Source organism: Herpailurus yagouaroundi, unplaced genomic scaffold (assembly GCF_014898765.1).
Source record: "Herpailurus yagouaroundi ecotype Mexico unplaced genomic scaffold, PumYag 140, whole genome shotgun sequence".
Classification (NCBI taxonomy): domain Eukaryota; kingdom Metazoa; phylum Chordata; class Mammalia; order Carnivora; family Felidae; genus Herpailurus; species Herpailurus yagouaroundi.
In genome coordinates this window covers 80,614,399-80,632,524 of record NW_024412395.1, presented here as the reverse complement: position 1 = coordinate 80,632,524, position 18,126 = coordinate 80,614,399, and the positions used below count along the sequence as shown (strand labels likewise).

Here is an 18,126-nt window from a genome sequence, read left to right as displayed (position 1 = left end):
ACTATTTTTTCAAATAACTAATTTATGGTCTTTCAGAATGCCCCCTTTTGTAAGTTAGGGACTGTCTGCATTTATTTTGTTTTATTTTGGTTTTGGTTTATTTTATTTTATTATTTTTTTGAGTTTATTAATTTTTTTTTTTAATTTTTTTTTTCAACGTTTATTTATTTTTGCGACAGAGAGAGACAGAGCATGAACGGGGGAGGGGCAGAGAGAGAGGGAGACACAGAATCGGAAACAGGCTCCAGGCTCTGAGCCATCAGCCCAGAGCCTGACGCGGGGCTCGAACTCACGGACCGCGAGATCGTGACCTGGCTGAAGTCGGACGCTTAACCGACTGCGCCACCCAGGCGCCCCTTAATTTTTTAGTAATCTCTATACCCAGTGTGGGGCTCAAACTCACGACTCACATAGAGTCACATGCTCTTCCAACTGAGCCAGCCAGGCGCCCCAGTTTGTTTATTTTAGTTTTTGATATGTTTTTCCTTTTTAAGTGTTGTAGAGTGCTTGTTCTATAAATTCTTCTCCAGTGGGTGGGCCTAATATCCCAGGAGTTTGGCAGGGGAAAAGCAGCAATCTAAGCTGGAAGCTTCCTGGATTGCTCTAAAACAAAAGTGAAATCATCCTTGTCCTTGTCCTGATTCTTGATTTCTTTATTGTTTTTCCCTTGTCTGCTCATCAGCCTCAGTGCTTAGAGAGATGTCCTGGAAACTAGGAACTTTGGACTGGGAAAAAGCAAATAATCTCCTGGTGCCCTGTATAAAGTTCAGAGCAATCTGGTCAGTCTGATTGGGGGATTGACCTCTCTGCACTGAAGTGTTGGGCTTGCCCCAGGAGCAATAGAGCAGAAGTCAGTACAAAAAGTTGAAAATATTAACCAAGATATAACTACAAAAGTGAGTTTGATTCCTAGCTGTTACTTTCCAGTTGTGTGAAATTGGATAATTCACTTCCCCTTTCTTGGCTTCAGATTACTTCTCTTCAGAATGAGAGGAGAGTTGGATTTGCTCAGTGGTTCTCAAATTTGGCCAGTCTTCAAAATACCCTGGACAGCTTTTCTTCTGAATATATCCATCCTGGGATCTTAACCTTGGTCTACTGAGTCAGAATCTATAGAATCCCTGTGAATATATTTTTAACAAGTTTTTCAAATGACTGGATTCTATGATCTCTGAAGTTGCTTTCTTTACCACTGATTATTTGAGTTCCACAGTTGAGAGTACGTCTCAACATGTTAAGTATTTTTAGAAAAGGAGGATTCATAATCTTGATCATAAGAAAGTATTCAGGTAATGAGTCTTCAGGTTATGTCATCATCATCATATTGTTACAGACAATTTGGGCACTGCAAGTACAGTCCAGCTGTTGCAGGAGGTGGCGAGCCGGTTCAGCAAGCTGTGTTACCTAATTGGTCAGCATGGAGCCTCACTGAGCAGCTTCCTTCATGGGATAAAGGAAGCCAGGAGTTTGGTCATTCTGAAGCATGCAAGTCTCTTCTTGGATAGTTATACAGAGCAAGTATCCAGTCCCGTGTCATGTTCAATCTCTGCAGGGTTATTCTGCCAAGGAGAACAGCTCCTTAATCAGAAGAGACTAGATTAGGGACAGTGATATAAGGTAATAGAAATTGCAAAGCAGTATTTTAATCTTAAGCCAACTATAGTTCTGCATTGCTAAAATTTTAGTTTTCTTTAAGAGGAAAGAGTCTTAAAAATAATTATATTTCCTTCTACAGTTTAGCAAAATGATTGATAGTCTACTTAATTTACATAAAATATACTATAATAAATATGGTTCTTTAGAGAACAGTGTTGCTTACTTAAGTAAATTATGCTAAAATTAGAGGAAATAAGTAACTGAACAATTATTTTAAGAACAACTGCTAATGGTAAATATCGACTTGTTCCAATGTCTGTTTTTTATTGTTGTGTAAATGGAGGATTTAAAGACCATACTATCTTCAAAATAAAGATATTTCCTTAATAAAATCTAGGATAGTTATCCAAAGTTCTTTTCATGTTTTTCAAGTAAAATATACCAAATGTGTTTGAAAATTTAAATATTTCTCACTTTTTCTTAATTTGTATATTGACATTATGACGTGAGGCATAATTTGTTATTTTAGTGTGCATTAAAATAACATTAATGCTTTGATCTGAAGTGAAAATTTTATTCTTTATTAATACCTCATCCATCTAGCAAATATCGACTGAGTACCCACTAAGTACCAGGCGCTGTGTAGAGCTCTGAGATCATGCAGCCACAGTGCAGAGCCAGTGAAAAGGAGTTAATGTTTATTGGTGTTTTGTTGAAGTTATTTTTAATATAAGTAAAGTTTGTTATTGAAAACTGTATAAATAAAGATAGTCAAAAAGATGTTTAAAGTTGCCCGTAATCTGATCACCAGAAATAGCCATTATTAATAATCTTAGTATATTTCCTTTCGCATTTATGCATGTATATACAGATAGATTAGATGCATGTGATTTTAATTCTAAACGAAATTGAATGTATTTGAAGCTATTGTCTGAGGGGAAATACCCAAGTTGAAGCCTTTTAACTCATTGTCTATCAGACATGAAAAATACATAATTTGATACCAATTTACTTTTTTAAACAAGATTTTGTTTGTGTGAAGCTTTCAGCTTTTACTAGTATAGTTCTTTTTTATCTTATTTATCTCAATCTTTTTTACTTCTTTTGTTTTGTTCTCTGATACTTCAGGATCTATAATTAGAAATGCTTTTTTTTTTTTATACCTTGGACTATTTTTTTTTTAACACAATTTATTCATATTGATGGGACAAGTAAAAAAATCCTGATTTGTTTATGAATTTTGAAAATAATTTTTAATTGTGGTAAAATACATGTAACATCAAATTTACCATCGGGACCATTTTATTTATTTTTGTTTTATTTATTTTTAATGTTTATTTTTGAGAGCGAGAGAGAGTGAGTGCGGGAAAGGGGCAGAGAGAGAGGGAGACAGAGGATCGGAAGCAGGCTCTGTGCTCAGAGCAGAGAGCCCGATGTGGAGTTTGAACTCACAAACCTGAGCTGAAGTAAGATGCTTAACCAACTGAGCCACCCAGGTGCCCTAGTAGTACCATTTTTAAGTGTACAGTACCATGGGCTTTTTTTTTCCAGTAGGCTCCATGCCCAATGTGGGACTTGAGCTCACAACCCTGAGATCAAGACCTGAGATCAAGGGTTGGATGCTCCACCAACTGAGTCACGCAGGCACCCACTTTGGGCTGTTTTTAATAGGAATTTACCCTCTTTCTGAAAGTCAGTTGATTCCATTTTGCCATCCTGGGAGTATGGTAGAAGTATACACAACTCAAAACAATATATCAAGACATTCTCTAGCAATTGATCAAAACTTAACCAACATTTTCTAAGTTTCACTGGAGCTTTTTTAACATATTTTTTTCTTCTCTATTATTTCTGAAGACTTAATTTTCACTAAAATCCAGCAGTTTAAATCATATTTTCTCAAGTTTGTTAAGTTACCAAAGTAAAATCTACCAAACAAATTCTAGGATCTTCTGCATAATTTAGGTGTATTTTAAATTTATAATTTATAGTAATATCTTTACTAAAATGGCTTTTCCCTCTGCCTGAGTATTGTGATTATCACATAACCTGCCTTTCTTTTCAGTCCTTTACAGTTCATGAATGTTGACATCACAAAAGTACTGAAACTTATTGGTGAGATACCAAAAAGTATCTGCTCCAGTTGCTTGTTTGAAAATTCTGAAGAACAAATTTACATTTTAATGCTAACATATGTGTGTTTTCTCTTTTGCTCAAGGTATTGCACATCTATTACAAATTTCCTGGTTATGGGAGGATTCCAGCTTCTTGCTAAGCCTGCCATGTAAGCAAACACTTACCTTCCCATTATTATTCTAACAACCAAAGATCATATTTTATTGTGTTCTGTGTTTTTGAGTGCCTGGGAAAAGCTTTGACTTCGTCATTTTACCAAATGAATCAAAATGTAGACTTTCACTGACTCTTAAAAGGATAGCTCCTGATTATCATTGGAAGTAGTGTAGTACTGAAAAAACTACATGGTCTGGGTCCTTGTTTAGTGCTACCACTTATTATCCCTGAGATGTTAGACAACTCTCTTCACCAAATTGAGCATAATTTTTTTCATCTGAAAGAAGGGAATGTTTTTGCCCTGGTAAGGAACAAATAACGTATGTGATGGTGTAGAGAAAAACACAAAGTGTTGCACAGAAAGAAAGATTCTGCGTTTAGTTTCTGGATAATAAATATAAAAGCACCTTACATGAATCTAATCATTCTGAACTATGTAGATTCTCAACAAGTGTTGACCTATAGACAAAAGCAAGTTTAAAAAATTCACATGTATTTTAATAAACATATCAAATATATACTCACAACCCAGATTTCATAGACGTTAATGTTTTGCCATGTTTGCTTTTGATTTTATATCCTAATAGAGTAATAACATCCTACGATCATTTCTGATCTTAAAGAGGATAGTTTTAGCATTTCTTCATTAAAGATGATTGCCTTAGGTTTTTGGTAAATATCATTTATAGGGTTAAAAGATTCCCTTCTTTAAGAAAAAAAAAATGGCTCCCTCTATTCCTGAAAGTTGAAGAGCAATTGATTTTTTTAAAGGTAAATATCCTTGAGTTCTCAAGATAAATTCAGTGGCCTGTTTGTATTAGTTTTTCAGTACATTACTGACATTTGCTAATATTTAAAATTTTTGCAACTATGTGAATGTGAGGTTTTTCTTCTCTTCTGAACTTGCTCAGTTTGGGTAAGAAGGTTGCACTAGCAATTACAAAATGAGTGTGGGAACTTTATTTTCTGGAATAGTTTGCATGAGATAGGGAATATCTGTACTTTCAGATTTTGTGGAATTCATCTATGAAAAGATAGGGCTTTCATGGGGGCATTTTTTTTTTTTTTTGATGTTTATTTATTTTTGAGAGAGAGAAAGAGGGAGACATAGACTCCGAAGCAGGCTCCAGGCTCTGAGCTGTCAGCACAGAGCCTGATGTGGGGCTTGAACACACGAACCCTGAGATCATGACCAGAGCCGAGGTCGGATGCTTAACCAACTGAGCCACCCAGGTGCCCCTTTGGGGGCATTTCTGTAGGGGATTTTTAAACTACCAGTTAAATTTCTTTCATGATTAGATCTGTTCAGGTGTTTATTTCTTCTTGTGGCTTTAATTATTTGTACTTTTCTGGAAAATTGTTTATTGCATCAAAGTTTTCCAATTTATTGGCATAATATTTCTTAAGATTATTTTCACCTCCATAATAAATGTAGTTGTTTTTCATTCCTCTTATTTGAGCCTTATATCTTTTTATCTTAGTTGATTTTGTCAATAGTTTACCTTTTTTAAATCTTCTTTCCAAAGGTTAAGCTTTAGTTTTTCCATTCTTTTTCATTAATGTTTGCCTCTTATTTCCTTCTTCTTTCTTTGTGTTCTCCTCTTAATATCTCCCAACTTTGAGTTTAGCATTTAGTTCATTAATTTTCCAATCCTTTAATTTTTCTGATGTACTCATCCAAGGCCATAAATTTCCCTCCAAGTGTTGCTTTGACTGTATCTTAAAGTTTTGTTTTTATAGTCATTAAATTATAAATGTATTTCTAATTTCTGTCGTGATTTTTTTCTTTGATTTATGTCATGTGCTCATTGATTTCTTTGACTTATGTCATGTGCTCATTCATTTCCAAAATAAGGATTTGGCCTTCATTTTTTTAATGACAAGTTAGAGAGTGTCATATTTTAACCTTATGTAGTAACTTTTAAATCTGTGATCTTGATATTTTGTTTTATATTAATATAATGACACCAATTTCTATTCTATTTTAACCTGCCTATATTGTATTGTAGTTTTTTTGTGTGTATGTTTCTTATAAATAGTAAATTGATGGACTTACTGCTTTGTTGTTTTTTTTTTAATCTGAGAGCTTCTGGCTTTTAACTGACAAGTTTACATTTGTTACAATTTCCAATTTTACATTTATAATCTGTACATTATAATGACTAAAAAAAAGCTTTTTTAACCTTTAGTGTTGGTGAAATGGTGAATCTTGGCCAAAAACGTAGGGGAAAATGACTGCAGTCAAACCAATAATTAAATGAAGAAAAAAAAAGGAATGGTTATTTTTGCAAATAGTAATGCTTGAGGAAAAGCGATTTTAGTTAATGCAAAAATAGGTGACTTGTGGTGGTTTAAAAATGGGGTTTTCTTGCCTACTTGAGGGACTCTGGTAGTTACTGACCCTGGTGCCTTATTTTGCCTTATTTTATTTTTTATTAACCTTCCTCTACTATTTCAGAATTGAGTTCACAGTACTCAGGAGTTGACCTGACTCATTGTCAGAGCAGCTAAAGCAGATGATGTAAATGAAAGCCTCTTGCCAGAGCCTAGACAGGTGGAAAGCAATTGATGAACAATGGGTGACTTTAAGCTGTGGAAGCAAATATGAAGTCTGAATTTGGGCAGCATTTCCCAAACTGTGGTTCATGAACCCCAGGGTTTTACGTATTTAAAGGCAGTAATAACATCTTTTTACAACTTCTACTTACAAAGTCAGTATTTTAAATTATTTTAAAGTATTTTTTTTTTCAACGTTTATTTATTTTTGGGACAGAGAGAGACAGAGCATGAACGGGCGAGGGGCAGAGAGAGAGGGAGACACAGAATCGGAAACAGGCTCCAGGCTCTGAGCCATCAGCCCAGAGCCCGATGCGGGGCTCGAACTCACGGACCGCCAGATCGTGACCTGGCTGAAGTCGGACGCTTAACCGACTGCGCCACCCAGGCGCCCCTAAAGTATTTCTTTAAAAAAAAGAACTTCTAGAGCATAGCTGGTGAGCCTACATGGCAGTTAGTGGGTCTTGGATATTGATACTCAGACTCCCATCATTAAGCTGGTTTATCATCTAGCTACTTAATTCATGCTAGTCTGATGGTTTGATCATCATGTAGGTTTAAAAAAAAATTATCATTTTAAACATTCCTAAGTGTATGGTTCTGTGGCACCAAGAACATTCCTGTTGTATAAACAATTACCACACTATACACAAAACTTTTAAAAACCACCCCAGCAAAAACACTGTCTGTATCCATTAAGCAACAACTTCTCCCCTGCCCCCCAGCTCCTGGTAACCTCTATTTTACTTCTTGTCTTTATGAGTTTGCCTATCCTAGGTAGGATGTCCTAGGTAGGATACTCATGTAAGTGAAATCATGTAGTATTTGTCTTCCTGTGTCTGGTTTATTTCCTTAAGCATAATGTTTTCAAGGTCTGTCTATGTAGCATATACCAAAATTCATTACATTGCATGGCTGAATGATATTCCATTATATACATATACCACATTTTGTTTATCCATTCATCTGTTGATGGACACTTGGATTGTTTCTGCCTTTACTATATTTATTTTTTGAGTAACAGTTACAAACCTAGCCTTGTAAAGGAAAAGCAGTATTGCCATTATTAGATTAAAACTCCCAAGAGAGTATAAGCTAAACAGTCTCTGGTTTCCTGAGAGCATACCTAGGCTCTTTTGGGGAAGGTCTATAGGCAATTGCATGAGTGAGTGATGAAGAGTACATGAGTGAGTGCTGACAAGTAATAGGACTTAAAAGAGTTGGAACATTTCTGGTCTAGTACTGTGCATCCAGAAGAAATGTGGTCATAGTGAGTATGTGTTCAACATGTACTGCTTCCATCTCTCAGGAGCACGTTAAAGCAGAACACTTCTGTGGGGTTAAATGAGTGTCCTCAGCTGATCTCAGCAGCAGAACATGGAGGAGGAAGTAGGAACATCCACACAAGCCAAATGTAAATAAAAATCTGGGTCATGTTCCCCAGGGCACTCTCTCTCAGATCTCTTAACTGCACTATAAAACGATCCAATTTGTGCTATTGAACTTTTGAGTACCTGGAAATTATTGCATATTTTCCCTTCAAAGATAATATTTCATAATTTCTGAGTTAAACATTTCTTTTTTCTATAGTTCTCTAAGGGATTATAAAATGTTTCATTTTTGCCTCATAGTCTTTTGTGGCATTGTCTTGTTTGAAGCCTTATAGGTAAGAATTTTGTAGTATAATGCTTGTAAAGCACTCAAGGGTAGTACCTGGCACATAATTATTGCTTACTAAGGGGCAGATAATAATTATTATTCTGTCCCACCAACTCTTACTTCTTTCACATCTTTTTTTCTTCTTTCACATCTTTTCAAGTATTTTGGTCTGATGAACATAGTCTCAGTGGGTTACTGATCACCATTAAAATTTGCAATAAAATTTTAATAATGAACTTATGTAAAACAGTGTAAAAACAAAATAAATGTTGGCTTCAGTTTGAAATCCTTTTGAAGATCTCAGCATTGAAATCTTCACACAGAATATGCTTTACTACTTCCTGTTAATTGTAGTACTGGTACTTATAGCTTTTTATTACTCTTTTGTAATAAACTCTTATTAGGTGAAGGAAAAGAAAAGAAGAAATTAGAAGTATTTTAATATTACATGCCAGCTGTGTTAGAGCAAAGAGCTTTATTTTTCCTCCAGATTTCTGTTTAATACAACTGATTAGAGCAGTTAGTATTGCCATTTATTGCTGTGACTTTTGGCTTGGAAATTAACAGGTAATGAATGGTGTCAGCTGGTCTCCAATTATTCCCTGAAGCTGTGGGATGCATGATTCATTTCCTAGAACTTAGTCACAGTTTGGGATTAAGCATCTCTATTATAGAGTTACTATTGCTACCATATGCTACTTTTTATATGCAAAAATCCTCTATTTTATAGGCAGGAAAATTCTTTTAATTATATCTGTCTTATTTCATTGTATTTATATTCTGCTTTCATAGCACCTAAAAATGTGCATTCTGAAAAAAGTAGTCATCTAGTGAAAAATGTCTATTCAATATCATGCATTTGTCAAACCAAAAGATTAATTAAATCTCTTTTTTTTCTCTACCTCCAGTGATTTCCTAAATAAAAACCAGGAGCTGTTACAAGATTTATCAGAAGTAAATGATGAAAACACTCAATTGATGGAAATACTGAATTCTCTGTTTTTCCTGCCAATCAGACGACTTCATAATTATGCAAAAGTTTTGCTAAAGCTTGCTACTTGTTTTGAAGTGGTAAGATCCCATAAATATCCGATTTGAATACTTGGGGAGGCAAGGATCAGAGTTGCTTGTTTGGTTTATGCTACCCTAGCATCTCCAACTCCACTAACTTAATATTTATATGTGTCTAATTAAATTTATTTTTCTTTAAGAAAATGAAAGAAGAAAGTTAGACTATAGGTAAATCTAGTTCTCTTTGCTGTGGATTTAGTTTCTTCTCAGGACCTTATCAAGATTAATTGTATTCATTTTGTGAAACTGTTTCTAAAGTTGAGACCCAATTATGCTACTCACCCAATAGTTTTCAGAGTGTATACTAAGTATGAGTTACACAGAGCTCTTTAAAAGGCCTTCTGTATAATGACATACCTGTAAGGCAGCCGAGTTACCACCTGGCCAGGACTCAAGATAGTTCCATGCTAGGTATTTGAGTTACCTTAGCATATGCTATGAGAAATCACAGTGTTACAGGATTTTCTCAAATGGTCTACTTTCTGTATAAAATTAGTTGGGTGGAGTTCTAGGAAATTAGTACCACTGTAGGTTATGGATGTATGTTAAAGCTGGTCCTGAGACATTCACCTTTGAAATTGTACTAAAATGTGTAATTTCATTTTGTTCCCTCTCTGAAGGACTCCAAGAAGCCATAATGATTCTAGGATCTCTTCTACTTTAGAATCTTTTATTTGTTTTTAAGTTTATTTATTTTGAGAGAGAGAGAGAGAGAGAGAGAGAGAGAGAGAACACAAACAGGGTATGGGCAGAGAGAGAGGGAGAGAGAATCCCAAGCAGGCTCTGTGCTGTTAGCTGATGCTGGGCTTGATGTCACAAACCATGTAATTATGACTTGAGCCAAAATCAAGAGTCTGAGACTTAACCAACTGAGCCATCCAGGTGCCCCTACTTTATTTATTTATTCATTTATTTATTTATTTTATTTATTTATTTTTGGGACAGAGAGAGACAGAGCATGAACGGGGGAGGGGCAGAGAGAGAGGGAGACACAGAATCGGAACCAGGCTCCAGGCTCTGAGCCATCAGCCCAGAGCCCGACGCGGGGCTCGAACTCACGGACCGCGAGATCGTGCCCTGGCTGAAGTCGGACGCTTAACCGACTGCGCCACCCAGGCGCCCCAAGGTGCCCCTACTTTAGAATCTTTTAAATCATGGGAACTGTCTCCTTATTTAGACAGATTTCAGTCTTTAGAGTGACCCAGGAACTAATGTGGGCTTTCAAAATTTGAAAGCAAACCAGAATCTTCAGTTTGGCATTTAAGGCCCTTAACAATCTGATATCCTCTTTTGTTTCTAGCCTTATCTACTACCCCTGTGTCCTACATGTTAGTTCAGCTCCATGGACCTACGTGTTTTGTATTTCCTTCCCGAGACACACTACCACCATTCTCATTACAGGAAATTTTCAGGGCCTGGGTCCAAAGTCATTTTATCATGAAAATGAAGCCCTCTCTGACTATACCACATTCCCTTCTCTTCCCATCTTTTAAGAATTAGTTAATCCCGGGGCGCCTGGGTGGCTCAGTTGGTTGGGCATCTGACTTCAGCTCAGGTCATGATCTCACAGTTCGTAAGTTTGAGCCTCACATCAGGCTCTGTGCTGACAGTTCAGAGTCTGGAGCCTGTTTCAGATTCTGTGTCTCCCTCTCTCTCTGCCCTTCCCCTGCTCATGCTCTGTCTCTGTCTCTCTCTCAAAAAAATAAACATTAAAAAAAAATTAAAAAAAAAAAGATTTAGTTAATCCCTCCTCTGTGCTTTGCTAATACTGGTGCTATCTTTCTCCGTTATCCTCTTACTGTGTTATATCAGTGATCCTTAACCGGGACTGGGAATCAAAATCAGCTGTGGAAATTTTTTCAAAACACATGGCCATGTTTGAACACTGCAAATTGTTATTTAGTAAGTCTCAGGTACACCTTAGACATCGTATATACATGTACACTTTTCTAGATAAAAATAATAATACCTAATGTTTATTAAATGCATTCCATGTGCCAGGTACTAAGCATGTTACATGTATTCATTTTATCCCCATATCAACCCTGTGAAATAGATATCATTATCCCCTTTTTACAGATGAGAGAATTGAGGCATAGCTGGGACTTGGTCAAGCTAGATATAAGTGACATACATTGTGTTATGTTCAGGTGTCCCAACATAATGATTGGATAGATGTACATACTGTGAAGTGATCACCCACAATAAGTCTAATTAACATCATTGCCACATGTAGAAGTATATATCTTTTTAATATTCTGTATGATGAGATGGAAGTACATGAAGCGGCTCTTCTGGGTACTGAAGTTTGGAGGTTTTCCAGAAAAAACACAAGATTACTGTTGTTTGAGTTGAGAGCTACTTTTTGTTTTTTTTTTAAACTTGAAAAGACAATTGATGGATAACTGTGTTAATTCAGATCTGGGTATTCAGTAGATATTTTCTCAAAAATGAGTAAATGAACCTGTTCCTTCAAGGAGAACAACAGACAGTATTTGTTGCCAGTGATAAAATCTGAACTGTGAAGCAAAAAGTACAATGTGGGAAACATGTATGGGTCACTGAGTTTGGCAGTTTCCCAGTACTTAAAGACTTTTTCTGATGAGATTGGTGATAATATTAACATGGAACTTTTGATGTTGTATAATAAAACGTATCAACATTGGGAAGGTCTGCATAACTCAGTGAAACACTATTTTCCAGAAGTCTAATCCACATGTTAAAACACCATGCATAGGTAAAAGGTCTATTCAAAGTGTAACACAGATCAGTGGATTTAATAGAGTAGAGGAAGTTTGATTATGTAGAGAATAGAGTACAGAAAGTTTGATTAATGTAGTTTCAGGTTCCACATTGCAGCTACTCTTTAAGAACCACTTAAGTTAACAAATTTTGGTTTAGTTTCAAAGGAGAATATCCACTATTAATTGAAATGGCTATTAAAATAATCCTCCCTTTCCAGTTACATATCCTTATAAAGGAAGATTTTCTTCATGTATTTCAGCCAACAGATTAAATTTAGTAGTAGAAATGAAAATCCAGCTCTCCTCTTTTAAGCCAGATAATAAAGAGATTCGAAAAAATGAAACAATTGCTACTTTTCTCACGAAGCATTTTGTTCTTGTTTTGGAAAATATAGTTCTTTTTCACTTAAACTGTTACTGTATTTGAAGTGAGTTAATAAAGGTTATTTTTATTTCTCGACTTTATTTTCTAATAATGGTAAATATCAATAGATAAACCCACATAAGCAAAATAGGGAGATCCTGAGGCGAAAACATTTGAGAATTCCTGCCCTATCATGAGTACTCTGCTGCTCTCCTCACTGATAATTGCCAGTGTTTGTTTCTTTCCCCTTGAGTATTCCAATGTTTCATATGTATCTCTGTGTAGTAGAATTTTCTGGAACCAATTTTCTTTCTGCTCAGTTCCTTTTAGTATACCATTTCTGTTCTTGATTTGGATTTCTGCCATAAATTTAATATTACATATGTAAAACCACACCAAGGCTACAGATTGTGGACATTTGTTTTATATATTTTTTTCCCTTCCCTTAATTATTGGCTTTCAGACATCTCCAGAATACCAGAAACTGCAGGATTCCAGTTCTTGTTATGAGTCTCTTGCTCTCCATCTCGGCAGGAAAAGGAAGGAAGCTGAATACACACTGGGCTTCTGGAAGACCTTTCCTGGCAAAATGACGGTAAACCATGCCAATTGGCATTACCCCAGCAAACAGCAGGCATATCCATAACAACTGTCATAATTTTCTCCATTCCTCATTTGTTTGTTTATGGTAATAATGCTTTAATGAGCCTTTTTCTAAGGGTGGTCTAAGGGCCACAGCAATAGATGCTGTAAACATCTACCCTCATTTCTAAGAATCCTCTCTGAACACTCACCTTTCGTTTGTTCCTGTTTTTTTCTTAATCTTCTTTGAGCGCTTTTATTAAGTGTTCAGATCCTATCTAACTTCAGGTCCAACACCAACCTAAGCTATGAGCAACAGATTCTTCTAAATGTGATTAGTGTCTTTTTCATTTTTTCCTTGCATTTTAAAATAATTCTGAAGATCATTTATATATTTGTCTTCAATTCCAGGATTCCTTGAGGAAGCCAGAGCGTCGACTGCTGTGTGAGAGCAGTAACCGAGCCCTATCTCTGCAGCATGCTGGGAGGTTTTCTGTGAATTGGTTCATTCTCTTTAATGATGCCCTAGTCCATGCTCAGGTATGCTGGGTTCCTAACTGTTACATTAATTAATTATACCATCAGTTTCTGTTAAAAGTACTGTGATTTTGCTGAAATTATTGAATAAAAGAGAATGTTTAGCTTGCATTTGTGGTATGGACCAAATTTCAGAGAGCTCTTTTAGTTTTCCAGCTTGAAAATGAGTATCAACCAAGTGGAGTCCTGTGGCAGAGATGGCAGGACCCACTGGCATTAGCTATGTTATGGGGATCATGTGGCTGAGATGGTGCACCCATGTGGACTTAACCATTTGAAAAGGGTTATGTAGCAGAGACACCTCCCCCCTCCCCCCCCACCCCCCACCCAGGGCCTATATGGGTTTTCTCAGCTGTGACTCCATGTTGTTTCTTTCAGTTCTCCACACATCATGTTTTCCCTTTGGCCACATTATGGGCAGAGCCACTTTCTGAAGAAGCTGGTGGTGTGTAAGTGTGTCCCCCTTCCCCGACCGTCACCCTAATTCTCTCCCTTTGCTGTCAAGGTTATTTCCTTAGACATGATAAAAAGCTCAGGAGGCCTCCCCATTCTGTGAAATGAGGCTCACCTTCCCAGCATGTAGATAGTTAAATGGCCTGTGAAGATCATGGCTGATCATGATAACACCTGGAGCAAAGTAACTCTGTGTCCTGTAAGAACCAAACCTAGGGCATGACTGCATTTACATTTAATTGACTCTCCTCTCAAAATAAACAAGTTGCTTTTCATATTTGAGGAGTGATATTATAATGACAGGTTGTCATACCTCCTGGTGTTTATCCTTGTGAACATTTTAGGAATGGCTTAAAGATAACTACACCTGAGGAGCAGTTCACTCTCATTTCATCAACACCCCAGGAAAAGGTTAGTCCATTATGATACTTTGTTTTTATCTTTGGCCTGACTACTTCTGTATCTTATGCTAGGAAAGAAAAGATAAAAATTGTTCTTGCTTGGCTAATGATCCGTAATTATGTCTGGTAAGTCTTCATTAAACCAGGACTGTAGATTTTTTTTTTTTAATGTGACTTACTTTTAAACATACAGCAGTAAATTCCAAGAGCCAATCAGCATTACTCATTAAGAAAAGCATTAGGAGACAGAAAAATTATTTAGGAGCTAAGAATTACTAGGAGCAAAAAGTTATTTGTCATTAGGACACAGCAAGGAAAGCTATCAGGGTTTAAGGCAGTGCGTGATGAGTTGTTGCTTTAAGGTTATTCACATTTACTTTTTGTTCCTAGACTAAGTGGCTACGGGCTATAAGCCAAGCTGTGGATCAGGCTTTGAGGGGGACATCTGACCTTCCACCTTATGGAAGTGGCAGTAGTATTCAGAGGCAGGAACCACCCATTTCACGCAGTGCCAAATATACTTTCTATAAGGATCCTCGCCTAAAGGATGCAACCTATGATGGACGCTGGCTTTCAGGGAAGCCCCATGGCAGGTGAAAATGTTCAAGATTTATGAGTGGGGTGAAGATGATAGTCTGATTCAAGATTGAAAAAGTATTGGTTATCTGAAACATTAATTGATATGTATTATTTTTTGCTTATGCATTTCAGAGGGGTTTTGAAGTGGCCAGATGGAAAGATGTATTCTGGCATGTTCAGGAATGGCTTGGAAGATGGGTAAGAAGATGGTGTAAAACATAAGAGTAAATTCAGTTTCATCCACTGATGACATCATTATGTATTGGGAACTATTTTCAAAACAAATAGATTTTTGTTTTGTTTTTTAGAAATGCATGCAGTGTGCTAGGGCTTATGATGCAGATGTGTGATCATGAAGAGGGCTGGGAATCTAGGCTGCAGCCTTGGTTTACCTGGAGTGAATCATTTACCTTGATAGCCTTGTGACCTCAAGTGACACAGCCTTTCTTTCTGTATGTTAAAATGGGACTATTTTCTGTCCATTTCCCAGTGGTGAAGACTGAGTACCTGGGGTAATATTGATGGTGAACTGTTGAGATAATAGTGCCCCCCTTACACAAAGGATATAGAAAAATTTTCCTTTCAGTAGTTTTAAATCATCTTTAATTTCTGTGATGTGCTAAAGGAGAAATCTTCTAGATGATATACTAATGGTACTCAAATGGCATTATTTTTGTATCAGCTTGTTGTGTTTTCTGACACTAAAAATAATTGCATGATAAACTTACAGCAGTGAAGTATTTTGTATCATGTTAGAGAAGTAATTTATTTTACTATATAAAAAGGTTATTATATAAATTGGGTAGATGATTTTTGTGTATATGATGATATAAATTTTTTTTTTTGTTTTTAATTTTTTTTTCAACGTTTATTTATTTTTGGGACAGAGAGAGACAGAGCATGAACGGGGGAGGGGCAGAGAGAGAGGGAGACACAGAATCTGAAACAGGCTCCAGGCTCTGAGCCATCAGCCCAGAGCCCGACGCGGGGCTCGAACTCACAGACCGCGAGATCGTGACCTGGCTGAAGTCGGACGCTTAACCGACTGCGCCACCCAGGCGCCCCGATGATATAAATTTTTATGATGTCTTTTAATTTCCTTTTAATGGAATTTTAGAATGTGAGACTTTAGATAACTCATTTACCACCCCTCCCCCCGCTTACACAGGTGAGGTTGCTGGGTACCTGGACTTAACCAAGGTGATGTTGCTAATTAGTGGCAGAGGCTTAGGACACAGGTTTTCTGTTTTTCACTGGAGTTGGGGTAAAATACTTGATCTCTCTGTGTAGTGGGATTGATGCCCTATTCCTCTAAGACTTGCTAGATAGCTTAGATAATAAATACAGTTTAAACCAAAACCCCATTTACCCGTTTCCCCCACAGGTAATTCCCTTTTCTGTTCTCCTTGTTAAAATGTTTACAAGTGCATACCTAGAAAAGGCGAATGTGTCCTAAATGCATCTTCTGATGTTTTTTATTCTCCTTGGCAGATATGGAGAATATAGAATCCCAAACAAAGCACTGAACAAAGAAGACCATTATGTGGGCCATTGGAAAGAAGGAAAAATGTGTGGTCAAGGAGTCTATAGGTAATAACATTGGAAAGGTTGTTAGACTGGTGTTGCTTTTTCAAAGAATCATGTAAACTTAAATGTATGTGTAGCCAACATTTCCAAGGAGTAAATTTTATTTACTCTTTTTTGACTGAAACTGCCTCAAAAGTCTTTTTATAAAGGTAACTTCTTGTCTATCACAAGGTGAAAATATTACGTTATTTATTATTTAATTTTCAACAAAATAGTACAAACCTTAGAAGTCATAGCTTTCTCATAGGATCTCCTAGATGTCTTTCCTATAAATTTATATTTATTAAATAACTCTAATATGGATAAAATGTATGATCCTTTCAGAGATTACTCATTATTTCATTTTCTCATAAGAGATTAATACACATTTTTCCCCATGTTAACACAGAATACCATCCAGAATATTTTTAATTTCTTAGCCTTAGTCATTCAAACATGAAAAAAAAAATGGTGAAAAATCATCATATAAATAAATAGAGATACCAGTGGGACAGGAGTATACATTTAAATTTCCTGAACTTTGTAAAAATGAGCCTCAGAATTCAATGTGTTTTGGTCTTTATCCATTTTTTGTAACCACAGTTATGCCTCTGGTGAAGTGTTTGAAGGCTGTTTTCAAGATAACATGCGTCATGGTCATGGTCTCCTACGGAGTGGAAAATTGACTTCCTCTTCTCCCAGTATGTTCATTGGCCAATGGGTAATGGATAAGAAAGCAGGATATGGTGTCTTTGATGATATCACTAGGTATAGTATTCTCCTTCTAATCTCAAAGTTTAGTATGAGAGGATAAGGTTCCTGTATTTCTCCAGTAACAGCGATGTTTTTAAATGTTTATTTATTTCTTTAGAGAGAGAGCTTGCATGAGTTGGGGAGGAGCAGAGAGAGAGAGGGAGAATCCCAAACAGGCTCCTTACTGTCAGAGCAGAGCCTGACAATAAGTTCGATGAACAGTGAGATCATGACACTTAACTGACTGAGCCACTCATGGGCCCCAATAGCGATGTTTTTATGAAGGCTGAGCATCTTAATTGGACAGTATTGAGGAAATTCTTAATAAGACACAGTTGGCAGGCATTATTTTATCCATTTGCTTATGAACCAAATAGTGGATTACTTCTTTACAAGATCAAGATCATTCAAAATTAACATTGGTACCATTTTCCTTAAAGCTCCGCACATACGAAGCTTTTAGTGTCTTAGAAGTTACCAAATTTTTTACTGTTATAAAAAGAAAAACCTTTAAAAACAGTCAGACATAATAGGAGTAAAAGGTCAAGGAAACGAGTGGAAATTCCCTTTTTGGGTCGTAGAATGGTATCTAAACATCTTTTTGCTTAGGTCTGTTAGGTCAGGGACTTGTTATGCCAATAACCTAGGAGTTAAGCTTAAATTCAGTTAACTAAACCTTGAGGATGAATGTAGTTCTTTTGCCTCCATATTTGATTTAGTCTGATTTGCATTTAGACTTAATAGATACGTTTTTCCCCCTTCATGTCATTTTCATAATGTGGGATTTTAAAATTTAGATGTTATTACTAAACTCCATGATTATTTAACAATCAGTTTATACTTTGCTTTTGTAGTGGAGATTAGTAAGATTTCTCTGAGTTTGAGTATGTGAAGAATGAGACTTTTTTTTTTTTTTTTTTGGGAGAGATTGCTCAGGGGAGAGGGATAGGGAGAGGGAGGAAGGGAGGGAGGG

General features: G+C 36.3%; 1 protein-coding gene and 1 long non-coding RNA gene across 6 annotated transcripts in view; one reads left to right on the top strand and one right to left on the bottom strand.

Moving 5' to 3' along the window:
- ALS2 (alsin Rho guanine nucleotide exchange factor ALS2) overlaps positions 1-18,126 on the top strand; it is a 72,997-nt gene that overhangs the window by 35,114 nt on the left and 19,757 nt on the right. For 3 of the 5 annotated variants that reach the window (XM_040475856.1, XM_040475857.1, XM_040475855.1), the window contains exons 11-22: positions 1,334-1,514; positions 3,815-3,880; positions 7,754-7,858; positions 9,012-9,174; positions 12,746-12,877; positions 13,276-13,404; positions 13,780-13,850; positions 14,199-14,265; positions 14,646-14,848; positions 14,967-15,032; positions 16,326-16,424; positions 17,004-17,168. In XM_040475856.1, the coding sequence (XP_040331790.1) occupies positions 1,334-1,514; positions 3,815-3,880; positions 7,754-7,858; positions 9,012-9,174; positions 12,746-12,877; positions 13,276-13,404; positions 13,780-13,850; positions 14,199-14,265; positions 14,646-14,848; positions 14,967-15,032; positions 16,326-16,424; positions 17,004-17,168 (1,447 nt within the window). Of the gene's footprint in view, positions 1-1,333; positions 1,618-3,814; positions 3,881-7,753; positions 7,859-9,011; positions 9,175-12,745; positions 12,878-13,275; positions 13,405-13,779; positions 13,851-14,198; positions 14,266-14,645; positions 14,849-14,966; positions 15,033-16,325; positions 16,425-17,003; positions 17,169-18,126 lie in introns of those variants that run through there. The other 2 variants (XM_040475858.1, XM_040475859.1) reach the window with 2 other exon arrangements.
- On the bottom strand, positions 422-16,214 carry LOC121030917 (uncharacterized). The gene is made up of 3 exons (XR_005790466.1): positions 16,108-16,214; positions 14,099-14,102; positions 422-432 (listed from the first exon to the last, which is right to left on the bottom strand). It is a non-coding gene; the product is annotated as an uncharacterized LOC121030917 (long non-coding RNA).